This window comes from Gopherus evgoodei, chromosome 2 (genome assembly GCF_007399415.2).
Source record: "Gopherus evgoodei ecotype Sinaloan lineage chromosome 2, rGopEvg1_v1.p, whole genome shotgun sequence".
Taxonomy (NCBI): domain Eukaryota; kingdom Metazoa; phylum Chordata; order Testudines; family Testudinidae; genus Gopherus; species Gopherus evgoodei.
In genome coordinates this window covers 29919647-29933548 of record NC_044323.1, presented here as the reverse complement: position 1 = coordinate 29933548, position 13902 = coordinate 29919647, and the positions used below count along the sequence as shown (strand labels likewise).

At 41.1% G+C, this 13902-nt stretch overlaps 1 protein-coding gene and 1 long non-coding RNA gene across 3 annotated transcripts in view; one reads left to right on the top strand and one right to left on the bottom strand.

The window, feature by feature from the left end:
• LOC115645501 overlaps positions 1–300 on the bottom strand; it is a 46652-nt gene extending 46352 nt beyond the window's left edge. The window contains exon 1 of the long non-coding RNA XR_003998764.1: positions 222–300. This is a non-coding gene — a long non-coding RNA (uncharacterized LOC115645501). The remainder of the gene's footprint in view (positions 1–221) is intronic.
• Positions 1–13902, top strand: part of ZEB1 (zinc finger E-box binding homeobox 1) — a 250650-nt gene that overhangs the window by 447 nt on the left and 236301 nt on the right. The window contains exon 1 of one of the 2 annotated variants that reach the window (XM_030550217.1): positions 1414–1610. The exons of the other annotated variant lie outside the window; for it this stretch is intronic. Coding sequence (XP_030406077.1) covers positions 1595–1610 — 16 coding nt within the window. The 5' untranslated portion in view covers positions 1414–1594. Of the gene's footprint in view, positions 1–1413; positions 1611–13902 lie in introns of those variants that run through there. 2 annotated transcript variants of the gene reach the window in all.

The window sequence follows — 13902 nt, the reverse complement described above, 5'->3', positions numbered from 1 at the left end:
CTCGCGGGGTCCGAGCCCCTCGGGGGACCGCGGGGAGGCTCTGCCGGTCCTGGCAGCCCAACTCCCAAACTTGTTACCTGGGTGCGAGAGAGAGCGGGGGCAGGCGCCTCCGCCCCGGGCTGGCAGCGTGCGCGCCCCGGGCCGGAGCGGGGCGGCTGTCCCTGTCCCCCGCGGTACTTTCCCCGCTCGCTCCCGGGGCGGGGGCTGGGGTGAGGCGTTACCTGGGGTGACGGGGCCCTCCCGCGGAGTGTAGCGGGGGGACGGAAGGGGCTGCTGGCGCTCGGGGGCGGCAGGGCTGGCCCCGGCGGCGGCCAGGGGGGAGGCACTGTTGCTTGCTGCAGTGTGTATCGATTTGTGGAGAAAACATCCCCCCCCACGCCCTGGGGACCGCAGTGAAAGGGGAGCCTCCCCCACCCTCCAAAATAGCCCGTTTGCTACTTTCGGAGCCGCCTTTAGTGCAGCGCAAGTTTATTTCTGTGTGTGGCCGTTGCCTGGGCTGTTTCTCCTCCCTAAAAAAGTCCCGATCTCTGCAGGATTGTCGGGACAACTAGGTTTCATAGCAGTGGCGGAGAAGGGAGGGTTTCTGTCTGTGTGGCGGGGGAGGGAATGCGTTTCGGAGAAGTTTCTTCCCTTCCTTTGGCTTTGGAGGTACCTGTTTGTATAATAATGGGTGGTAACGGTTTGGCCAGGGGCCCCTCTGCTGTGTGTCTGAACTGCTGCAGTCTATATAAGGAATTACATTTACATTTCAGACTTAAGGGGCTGTTTTTTGGTACGTGTGTTACTTCAAAACGCACTTTGAGGATAAATAGAGGGGGGAATAAACGCTCATAACTCCTTCTCCGTGTTTATGTTCAGAAAATAAGGAAACAGCTCTGTTAGTGTAGTAACTCTCTTTTTAATAGGATGTTAAACGGGGGGGGTTGTAACGGTCCTTGGCAATTTTAGGTTTTATGTGGCATTTCCTGTGCGGGGTCACGGATAGCAAGGCTTTCAGCTGTGATTCTTACCGTGTGAACAATTTTTTTTAATTTTTTTTAATATATTTGAGTCGGGATTGATGTTTCTGATAACTGCTTCGAATTGTTTAGCCGTATAAATGTAAACATTGGCCTTTTAAGGGACTAACAAGTTGATCTGATTGTTCTGAACTCGTGGCTCTCTTATTTTTACCGTATCGAGATGATATTATACCAAGTATTGGTGTATTTAAAATTGCAGTTTTTAATTTTCCTGTTTTATGTCAGTACTTGTATTTAGTTGATGATGTGGCTTTATTAAAGGTAAGTTTAGAAAGTGCTTTTCTCTTCCACCTTATTTAAAATGTTGATGATCAGAGAAAGGGGCTTTTCTTATTGCTGACGACATGTGTGTGTGTGACATGTGAGTCTGAACCACCCAGTGTCTGTGCAGGAGCAGTAAACATGTTTACCTGAGCAGGAAAGAAAATGGATTTTATCTTAAAGATCCCATGATATGAATATCATCCTCTTAAAGCATATCAACAGATGACTTGCGAGAGAGAGAGATTTTTTTTCCGAAAACCTAGCTTTTTGAATCAACGGGAAAAAGAGGTTCTCAATCGCTGCAGCAAATGGCAACTTGTGCAGGTAGAAAAAAAGATGGTGTTTAGTTTTCTCCTGCATGCATGTCAGCCCCCTCCTGTCTGGTGCTTTCATTCTCCAGGGAGGGATTTATTTACCACGGTTGCTGTCAGTGTTTTTTCCTTTGTGCTTAATATTAGAAAAACAGATTTGAGGCTGTCTAGCACACAATGTTTTCTCTGCAGCGTGCATCGCTTTCAGAAAACAAAAGGTGTATAAGGCCATTCAGGTGTCTTTCATCTTCGTCACTTTTGGTCCTCATCATTGCTCCTTTTTTGTTATCAGAGGCCTTTGATTCTTAAACTAATTTGTATAGAATTTATTTTTTTTACTTTACAAATTAAATATAACTCAAGCTATTATATATTGAAGCATGAAGCTAGGCTAGATAATAGATGCTGGATAATAGACATTTCTCGGCAGTGGGCTTATGTCTGACTTGCAAATGTTTACTGAAGAAAATTGATAGAAAAATGTTAAACCTTTAGCACAAATAAGTAATTTGAAATTATTTATGTAGCAAGCTTCTAAATGTACTACAGATAGAGATTTTTTTGTTAATCTAAGATTAAAGAACAGTAGATCCTCTAGCCACTGTTACTCGGCATATGCAGTAAATTTAATTTTTACTCTATTCCTTTCTCCCTCTACGTCTCTTCCCCCTGCAGGACATTTTACTGGATGTCAACAGTGTATGGCTAGAACACCAAACTGTGTACAGTACTCTAAACTTTAATGCTGTTGCTCATGTAATGGAGGCACATACAAGCTTTAATTGATTTAGCATGACTTTTTTTGATGCTGTCAATTATTTATTTTTTTAACACCTATGCTTTTCTCCTTTCTTCCCCTGTTGGGAGTCCAAACTTATGGCTGCCATTCTGATACATTAACTCTGGATGGAAAGACAGTTATACACCTTTCTGTCTCTGGAGCTAGTTCCTGTGCTGCCTTTTGAATCAGCCAATACTGGATGCTTGCAAAAGATCTGATTGTTGCCAATGAAATCTTTCTAGTAGAACCAATATCTGGTACTTTCAGTTCATTCCTCAATAAACCATTGATTAAAGGGAAGCATAACACACATGAAAAGATCCAAAGAATAAATGTCTGTATAGTGTTTCTGTATTAGAATTAAATTACCAGACTATAAACAGTAGCAACACAAAGATTCTTGAGTGATTTGTATGGTTTGTTTGTTTTGTTTATTTATTAAAGCATATTTGTGCCAGGTGGGAAGCAGGAAGGAGGCCCTGATTCTTCAGTCTGATCTGCATGGACATTACCCTTACAGCTGTGTAGAGAGCCCTTGAAAAGTCAGCGGGTCTTGTGTAGGCCTAGGGGTCCAACGGTATGGTTCAGTGTACAGGCTCAGGGCCTAAGGATATTGTTTTGTCCCTGTGGCTTTAGGTCACACACCTTCAATTAAATACTTTATTGGCATATTTAGCATGCATATTGCTTAATTCTTATTTAAAGACAGTACAGATATGGTTATGGTAATGATTAGTAATGGTGGTGAATTTCTTGTTAATTTAAAAGTCAGAAAGCAACAACTATTACTTATTTCTATCACAGTGTTTAAATAAACTCAAGCAGGAAGGCTAAATAGACAGTCAACTCAAAATAGTAAATTTCAAAAAATGAGTTTAGACATAACTACAGACACCTTGCGAGCACTACATCTTACATTGAGTACCTCTACCAGCTTTTTGTGGTGGTAAAATATTTCCCCCCTTTTAAAAAATAAGTCTGGCTCCATGCAGAGGAATATGTGAAACTTACTAGCCATACAGTGTGGTAATATTTACAAAATTAAAAATATGGTGGATTTTTCTCTAACCTTTCACTTATAGTAATACATAATATTACTTCTAACAGTAATAGACAAACATTTTCAGGAAAGGTGTTTTTTTTGTTGTTTTTTTGTTTTTTATTAGTGACTCTTACCATTTTACAACTAGTTTTTCTTCATTTACCATTTTATGATATTTTATATATCTTCTGTATGTTAAAATATAGATTTAAAAATAACACTGCTTCCAAATAAGCCAAAAGTATGACATGTCTGTTACCTTCAAGGTGTTAACAACTGGCAGGATGTCAGGTGTTAGTGATACTTAGGCATGAAGAAGAATGTAGTATCCATTCTCTTCCCCCCTCCCACCCCACTGTTCCCACTAGGTATCATGTTTTCACTCCAGCATTAATTTAAACTTGCAATTTGGGAATTGAGGAATGTAGCCCAAGTTAAAATTCTAGGCACAGTGAACAGGTCTGCTCAGCCAACCGAGTTAACTGTTTGAATCCAAAGAAATTCTATATCTCATGTAAACTAAATGCAATTTTTGATATTAAGGAGACAAATACTGCATTTTAAAATCTAATCCAGTTTTCTCCTTTTTAACTTTCTTCTGGATTGTTTGTGTCTACTATAAAAGTGACTATGAAGCCTGTTATTTGAAGTTAATCAACTTATTTATTTCTAATAGTAGAAATATTTTCATTTCAATTTTTACAGACTTTCTGTAAGTGCATTAGTGATATGATCAATGAAAAAACTGCAAGTAGACAGAACTTCTATACAGAGGAATAAAAGTTAAATCTGACTCTAAATTACGGAAGCTTAAATTAACTTCCTCAGCCTGGTATCAGCTTTCTTGTATCAGGAGTTTTAGATGTTGTTTGGGGGAGGTGGATGTTCAATTAATTGAATGTAAATCTTTTGTTTTGAGTTACCTTTTATCATATCAAATATTCCTCCCCATGAGAGTGTGATGGGAATCTTTCCATAGATCTCACTGGGCTCTGCATCAAGCTCTGTACGAGTGTCCCTGCTTCTGTTGACTCCTGAACTTGAGTTTTATTTCTTCAGTGGTTATCAGCCTGGTATCTGGATGAGCCTGTCTCCTTAATAATTGTATGTACAAAGAAGATAACTTAATAAAGTTCAGGCTATTGGCAGAATGTATATTCTGTTTTAGGAGGGAGTCTAGAGAGACAAGTCAGGTGAGGTAATATCTTTTGTTGAGCTGATTTCTGTTGATGAGAGAGACAAAGTTTCAAGCTACACAGAGCTCTTCCTGAGGGAGGTGGCAAAGTGTTGGTTCATTTATTCTTAAAATTATCCTCTGTTAAGATTTGTATACTTGATATTATTTTTCTCATCATTTTTACATATTTCAGGTATGGTACCTTTGCCCACATGTGGAAATGACTATAGAAAGATAGTGATGATTATAAAACCATTATTTACACTTTTATTCTCAGAGGTGTTATGCTCTTTCTCTCTCTTTATTTTTTTATATTTTTTTTTAAATTCACTTACATGCATGTGACTAGCATTACAGTGACTGCAGTTTGGTGGCTTTTTCTTTTTAATCCCTGAGCACAATATCTGCTTGAGTAACTATTCACAATACTTACAAGAGGAAAAACTGCTAAGGCTGAGACTATCCAGCCTGCTGGTTTAAAAAAGCAAACACTCAGATGCTCAAACTTTTAGCCGCAGCCACTATGTTAATAAAAATTAGTTGCTTTTAATTGGTTGCTATATTTTTTGAAAAGGTGGAGACAAATGAGAGCTGATTATGCATATCGCTTAGTATGAGGCACACCTTCCTGTGACCATAAAGTGCAACAAGTGCTATTAACATTAACAGTTTTTATCTTTGTAGTGCCTAGAGGTCCTGGTTGTGGTAGGCTCTACACAAACACAAAAGACACAGTGCCTGCCCCAAAAAGATGTGACTCTGGAGAATTGGGTTCAGTTCTTGGCTTTGCTACAGATTCCTTTGTGATCTTGAGTAGAGTGCCTAAAGCTTCATTTTTCAAGTGTTCAGTACTCACAAATAGGAACAAATTTTTAAAAGTTCCTTTGTAGGCACGTAAATAAGGAACAGATTTGTAAAGGTGCTCTGCACCCAGCAGTTGCTATTTTGCCACATGTAACTAGACTTTAAGAACTTTGCACCTGTTGTGCTGACCGGTCTTGAAAATTTAGCCACTTCATATTGGTACCTAAATGGGAAGTGAGCTTCTAGGAAAAAATATGGCCGTAAGTGATTTGCCCAAGGTCACACATGTAGAAATGTGACAGGAATTGAACCCAGATAACTTGAATCCAAGTCTGTTTTGCCATCAAGAGCATACATCCACTCTGGTGAAGGGAGAGCTTTAATGAAAAGGGATGGATCTGGAATAAAAATTTGGCAAATGCCTATTAAATGCTTAGGAAACAACTTTGACTGACTTAATATTTGTATATACACCTCTACCCCATTATGCCGCCCGATATAACACAAATTCGGATATAACGCAGTAAAGCAGTCCCGCACTCCCGCAGAGCAAATCAAGTTCGATATAACACGGTTTCACCTATAATGCGATAAGATTTTTTTGGCTCCCGAGAACAGCATTATATCGAGGTAGAGATGTACTGACTTTAAATACCATTCACACATATTGGGGTGCAGGTACTATACATGTCAAGCAGTGGTACTTAACCAAAACCAACTAAAAATGATTAAAGAAAAAATTAGGACAGTTTTTTCCTCATGGATGACTCTTCCTACATGTAAAGTCATGTGGAAGGAACAAGGAGCAAAAGTTCTATACCCTGATTTTGCGCAGCATAACAAGCAATAAATCTATGGCGTCCCTGCCTACACCGTTTTGCAAATCAGATAAAATGAACAAGGGAATTGAACTGTAAAGAATGCTAACCAGTCTTAAGAGTCTATAGGGCTTGGCTACACTCACACTTTACAGCGCTGCAACTGGGGTGTGAAAAAACACCCCCCTGAGCGCTGCAAAGCGTCAGTGTATTCAGGGCAGCAGCACTGGGAGCGCGGCTCCCAGCGCTGCATGCTACACCCGTAAGGGATGTGGTTTACATGCAGCGCTGGGAGAGCTCTGACTACACTCACACTTCAAAGTGCTGCCGCGGCAGCACTTTGAAATTCCAAATGTAGCCATACCATACTCAGGTGTTCGAGTAGCTAGCGTAAGTCTTTACTTAGGTGGTTAATATGTGTTCCACAGGGGAGGAGACTGCTTGACCTGCCCTTGGTCAGGATAGGACTGTGGCTGAGAGAGAGCACTATTGGATGGCTGGGATTGCTAGCTTCAGAAAGCATCAGCCAGAAAAAATAGCAGCATGGTAGGTTTTTTCATTTTTAGATATGAATAGGGTTGGAAAATCCACGTGTTCAAAGCAGACACAATAAACATCTGCTGAATGTTTATTTTTAAAATCTCTAGCCCTCATGGCTGCATGCATAGCCATCCAAGTGTGAACAGAGACCCCATAAATCTGTGAAGTGGTGTCTTCCTAAACTGCCTGGACATCTCCAGTATCATCACTGCTTGGTGGGGAGGGAAGAGAGGGAATTGCTGCTTTTGGGACAGAGAAGGCCACTCTCAGGGGTAGGGTCGCCTGATGAGCTGGTGGCTGCTGCTACAATCACCACCAACCCTGGATCATGTGTTTGGGTGGAGGGCTGGCATCCTAACTGAGGAGTCCGTAGACTTGTGGGTGGAGTTGAGGGCATCATAAACTAATCTCTGATAATGGGGAATGGCTTTGCTTTCACTTACTGGAAAGCAGTGTAGGTTGATTGGGGGAGAGGGGATAACTGGTTGTAGGAAAACATTGGGAGGTGTTAAGGAAATAAAGTATTTAATCTTTTGTAGGGGGTGGGGATATGAGCATTCTAACTGTCACTGAAGTCTGGTACCTTGCCTCTGTGGTGATCTATCCTGGTGATCTTTTAGTGGAAAGTGTACACCCATCTCTTACAACATAGTGTCCTTGGCTGGTTGTGCAATAGAGACTATAGTATAAAACTATTTTTTTGACATCAGTTGATCAGCTTATGCTTTGAAACACTAGGATTGCTAAGCCTTAACTTTTCTCCCTACATGTTCTTCATGTAAATGGACAATTTTTAACTTTTTTTTTTTTTTTTTTTTTTTTTAAATCTCACTTGGCTGTTGCCTCCAATATCCTGACTTAGTCAGTCCCATAGGTTAATGATAAGATGCACAGGAGTTTCTCATCAGTCTTTAATTAGTTTTTTTTTTTTAGCTTTTTAATTTCAAGTGTCTCCTTGTTTCTTAAATTATAAGCAAGAGTAATGGAAGTCCATGATATAGGTTGAAACCACTCATTGTTCTATATTGTTGTACTTCTGTATTATCAGTCTCTCTCTCCACTTCAAACTAAATAACCCTAGTCTTTTTAAAATTGCCTCTTTTGTGGAAATGTCTTCTGTGAGTGTATTGATTACTGATCTTTTGGGGCCTTTCTAATTTTTGCTGTGTTGGCTAGAATAAGTCCTATTTGATAGCCCAGAAGAATGAAACTTCCTATTTGGTGAACAAGCTACTTACTTGCACTTAGATTCACATGAGTATTCACAACTTACCTAGGTATTTACCTGGACCACCACCACCATCATAGTATCTAGCACCTCCCAAGTATTTAAAAACAAGGATAGCTTAGAGAGTCCCCTGTTATGGTAATTGTGTGTGTGTGTCCCTGAATCCTTGTCTAAATATTTCATTACCAGCACTATTACCCTCTGAGTCCATTTACTCTTAAGGACTTTTGTTTATACAAGAACTTGCTCTCCTGGGTCTTTGAAGGGTGAAGTAGGAAAACAAAGAAGTAGTGAAACTTAATTTTTTATGTTTAATACTGGTGGGGCAGTAAGGGTTTAATTTCATTTTCTTGATGGAGAAAGACTCTTCCCAGCACCTGGCTACAACATGCATTTTTCAAAATGTGGGGACAAGAATAAAGGACACGGCGATACAAAAGAGTCAGAAAAAGGCTTTTTAGATTAGAGGCAGGTGGTGATATTTTTAAACTTCTTACCGGTCTCCATCTTCATTCTTCTGGGTCAGTTCATCCTTATCTCCCAACCCAGTATTTCATGCTTCTCTCCAGTCATGTTTCATTTGACCTCTTGTCTCTTTTTCAGGGTCTTATAAAACTGGTTCAAGTATCCTGGGTTTTCCAACATGCCTTTCTGTTCTTAACATGTCTCTGTTTCTGCTCCTGCTTCTAACACTTGACATGCGGGCTGGCAATAGCTGTATAGTGAAGCTGATGTAATCCTGATCTATCACTCTGCTGCTCTTGTGGAGGACATATTTACAGGAGCTGTTGTGGTGAAGGGTAAAAAGAAAATCTTGAGGGGAGGTTGCTGACAAACAAGGCAGTGAGATAGTAGTTTCACCAGTGGTCAAATGAAAGAATGCATCAGTACCTCTTCTGCCTGGTCCAGTGCTCCACAATTAGTACATTCAGGGCCTGGTTTGTGAATGTTTCCCATCATTCTAGGAAACTCTTTCACTAAATTGCATCTGACAGAGTAGTGTGGATGGACAATGGTGTCAGCTATGCCCACCTCATTTTGTACAGAGGGTTGCCAACATAGGGGAACTTTGGAGGGAGTAAGAAAACTAAGATTCCAAAATATCCACAAACAAATATGGTAGTCGCTTAAAAAAGGGGTGTGTGGGGGAAACGCACTCCATCTGAAAGGATGGATTAGAGAAGAGACCCAGAAAAGAGGAGAAAATCGCTTGTGGGGAGTTATTTTTGCTAAGCTGAAGGTAGCAAACTAGACTAGTGGGTCAAAGAAAATATTCTATCTAAAACCAACATTGTGGAATTCTCCATCTGAAAATGTTTGGGAGAGTGGGAGATGCTGCTTCCCTTACACACACACACACACACACACACACACACACACACACACACACACACTCTTAATTTTTGTCTGTGCATAGCCTCTCTCTAAACTTCAGTCTCTGAGCGCCCTCCCACTCCAATCCCCTTTCAGGGCTATCTTCTGAGATTTCTGTACCATCATTTTGTTTGTTCATTCTCCAAGGCTACATATCACAGTGACCATCAGTCAAACTAATTCTGGATTTGACTTCATCCAAAGCCTGGCAAACATTTTCTTTGATCCAGCCTCCTGCTCTGCTCTTCCAAAACAGAATTTTGCCTGTGCCTTGTTGCTCCTGATACTATCTAGCAGCAGCATCAGGAGTTGCAACAGCATGGAACTGATGTTCACTCTGTGGTTGCTGTGAGGAAGTGTTGTGAGTAGCAGAAGCAAATCTCCAGATGCAATTGATTACTGCAGCAAAAGGGTGTGGATAGGAGAAGAGAATACAGTGAATCTCTCTTAATGTCTATCTATTAGCTTTCTCTCCCATCAGAAGAAAAACTGATAGGATCAGCATCAATTTCTTTCTGCTTTTGAGGAAGTGTTCTAGGTTATAGCAGAGTTGAGGTGTGATCTTCTATGAGATTGTCATGCAGGGGAATTTCAGAACTTTTGAGTAGTGAAAAGGGACTAGAAAACACAGTTCCCATGCCAAAGTTAAACTCTCGTATTGTGCAGATTACTTCAATGAGTCATCCACAGGTATATTTACGTCTTTTGCGAGATTACAGCTAATTCAGATACCATTAGTGAATTAGAAGCTCAAACTTTTGGTTCCAGTCTGTTTATACTCTGAATTTCATCTGTAAATTTGTAGTTTGTAATTTATTTAAACTTTATAATACAATGTATACAGAAAGACTTGCTAACATCCTATACCTCTTACTTCATCTAATAAGAGATTGGCTTAAACACTGCGTGTTATAACATGGATAAACTGCACTTGCTAAGTTGGTAACAGTAATGGTACTAAACAAACCAAGACTAACAACTTCCATATACAGAATCTGTTCTGATTCCTTGGACCTTATAAAATCAAGGCCCTTATAAAATTCTCCCTGTGGAATAATGTTCTTTAGTAACTTATTTGACATGGTTTTTGTTTGTTTGTTTTGGAGCCTTATTTAGGGAAAGAGGAAACTTTCCATCCTATACCTAGTGCCTTTCTCTATCTCCTCATCATTCTATACAGGAACAAATGAAATAAATGGTTTGCATTTTTCTTGCAAGCAGGCCTTTATTGGGGGGGGGTGAGAAGAGATTTCCTTCTAAATTTTAAAACTTATGATTGTTTTCTGAATGTTTGTTTTTTAAAATCACCCCCAGAAAGTTCAGGAAATTGTAAAATTCATATTGCAATCTTTTTTACAAGTTTTTTTTATTTTCTCTAACTGGACATTTTCCCTTACACTTCAGCCTTAATCTCTAACCTATCCAATTTAGAACTTTGAATTTCTCAAACTTTTTTTAAGGATTTTTCTACAGAAACTTCCTGAGACTCCATCTTTGGCATCCTACAGACATTGCTTGTGTTACGACTTCTGTTCTCTTGATATGTACGTAAACTGCGGGAAAATCTTCACTGGTATCAGGCATTCCACTTAGATTTTTAATCGTCTAGGCTGAATAGGCTTAAAGAACTTCTGTATCTCCCACCAGCCTCCACAATGCTAGGTATGGTTGCAGGAAACAACTAGATAAGCTTCCCATAGGAAGGTATTGGATGGTCCAGCAGGCACAAGAACCAGCAAGTATTGATGAATTCTTTCTTCCCCCTTGTCTCTCTTGCCACACTAACTCTTGGCAGGAAATGCCAACAGCTTCAACAAATGGCTCTACTGCTTTTAGGCATACAAGAAGTTGTTTTCAAAGCTTTTGACACACCTGACATTAAAATCAGGTTTTAACACAGCAGCTTGTATCTGCTTCACTCCTTGTCCTGGCTTCCTTCTGAACATTAAGTAACTTAAAATTTTGTATCGATAAACTTTACCATTTCACTCATTTTAATCTGTAAAAGAGCTTTGTGTGCTTTGAAAGCTTGTCTTTTTCAACAGAAGAAATTGTTCAAATAAAAGATATCTCATCCACCTTTTTCTCTCTCAAATATAAAGCAGTCTTGATACACTGCACCATCAACCTCTTTCCACGGTGAGAAATAGCCATTTTTTATTAAGAACTAGGTAAGAGGAACAAAGTCTGACAGATTTATTTCAACTTGGTTCCCAACTGTTTTTAAGAGCATCTCTTCAGAGACTTAATTTAGACTTTCAAAATATTTAATAAAATCCACCAGCTTGCCATAATCCATTTTTTTTAATTACCTGCTAGCATCCATGACTTCTCCATTGTGCCATGTGTGCTAGGTGCTTTACAGACTAATCTAAAGAATGGGTCTTTGCTCCAAAGATTTAAAAATTTTATTAAGATTTTTTTTTTTTTTTTTAAAAGTGAACAGTTCAGAGTTGAAGCATAAAAGTTTCTGGTCATCAGGGAATAATGTACAGATTATTGAGGGTAAAAAGTTTGGTTTAAGATCAGGTGGCATAAGGAATACACAGTCTGCAGTATTCCCGATTGGGGGGGGTAAAAGGTTGATGGGTCAAAGTACAGACGTTGAGATATGAGGGTATGAAGTTCATAAAGTGACTATGTTGGGGTATGGAGTATAATGAGTGGATATGATTGAGGATGGATTGACCCTCATTTGATGAGGTTTAATGTTCAGGGAGTTTAAGGCTCCAGTCCATATGAATGGAGAGAGTCTCTTGGTCCCTTTCTCGTAGTCAAAGAATGATGTCACTTTGGCTCACATCTCCTGGTACTGTCGGTGGCTGGTGATGTGTTCGATGTAGATGTCCCTGGACCATCGGACGGTGTCTGAGACCTTGAGGTGCCGCATGAGCCGTGCGTAACATCAACTGATCCCGCAGGTCCGTGCAGCACACCCTTGTTGAAGGGGTTCCAGATGCCAGGGCTCTGACGATCAGGGCATCCATCTGCACCTTATAGCCCTTCGTTCTCAGGGTATCGGCCGGGGGGCGTACTTTTTCAAGCTTACGAGCTTGGGCTTTGCAAAATGCCAGGGTCCTGTTATCGAAGGAGACCGTAATGTCGATAAGGATGATCTTTTTCTGGGCCTTATCGGTGATGACAACATCAGGTTGTAGTTGGCTGTCGGTACTGGGGATGGTGCTGTTCACGGAGATCTCCCAGCCGTGGTGCGGTGGCTTTCACCAGGTGGTTCTGGATGGCTTTGTGGCACAGCTGCCAGGCTCTGGAGTGGAGTTTGCAGCTGCACAGGACGTGGGGAAGGGTCTCGTTTGAATAGCTGCACTTTCTGCAATGCTTGTATTGGTCTTCTTGGCGGACGGCTCCGTTGAGCGGGATGCAGTTGAGCTGGACACTGTGGATGAACCGCTGGTCGGCGAAACAGGTGAAGCCGCCCCCGGCGAGGAAGTGGTTGCTGGTGTCCCACTTGCTGGTCAAATCAAAGGCTTTACCTTGGTCCGGTTTATGCTTCAGGATTTCCACGTACAGCAAGTGGATGGTGGCCTTCTAGGTCCTCTTCAGCAAGCCTCTGGTGCTCGGGGTGAGGATGGTGTTGTCATTGGACCTGATCTGCAGCACTTGAACTCCCAGTTCCTGGTGCTCCTTGCACCAATACTAGCGGCAGCCGAGGCGCTTCTGCAGGCGATGTCGCGCACGTCCTTTCCAGGGAGCCGCCAGGAAGGTGGCAATGTCTTGGTCGGAGGAGGCTCTGCTGATCCGCTTCTCTGTCACATCATGCAGGGTGTTCGCCACAATGTTCCTTACTGTGGCATTGGGACATGTCACCAGGCGGAAGGTGTGGGCGGTCAACACAACATTGCACAGGTCATCCATGCGGGGGTTGTTAGCGCTGCCATGCCTGTGGGCAATGTAGACCAGCTTATTCATTCTGAAAGGACAGGGAATAAACAAGGGATAGCAGGAGTAATGTGATGAAAAGTAGCATGATAGTATGGTTAAATAAAACAAGCATCTTATTCCACTTTTAATTTAGTGTTTTTTGAATATAGAAGGGTGGTTTGTCTAATCCTACAGGCAGAGATGTTAGGCTTTTATAGGTCTTTTGGAAGGGGTATCAGATCTACTGGAAGGACTGGAGGCCAAAAGCATGGTGGATTGAGACAGGGATGCAGGGCATGGAGAGAGGATAACTTTACTGGTTGGGTGGAACAAAAGCATAAAGGGTTGTACAGAAATACCCAGGAGTCAGTGTCTCAAGGTCTAAACAACTCAACCTGGTACCCTATCACAGCAGGTCAGGGTTTCAAAGACTTGAGTATTTTCTGCTGCACATGTTGTTACCTCCTAACCTCTCTTCTCCACTAGAGCTTGGGGTGGAGGGGAGAGGTGTTGTTTGCTTTGTAGCAGGCTTGCAGCATCCAGCCAGCAGATTATCTGCTCCTGTGTTCTGCTGTAAATGAAGGAGCCTTCCTGGACCTTGCCTCCACTCATGAAGTGAAGGCAGTGTCTTTTGAAACAAATACAAACTCTCATTTGAACTA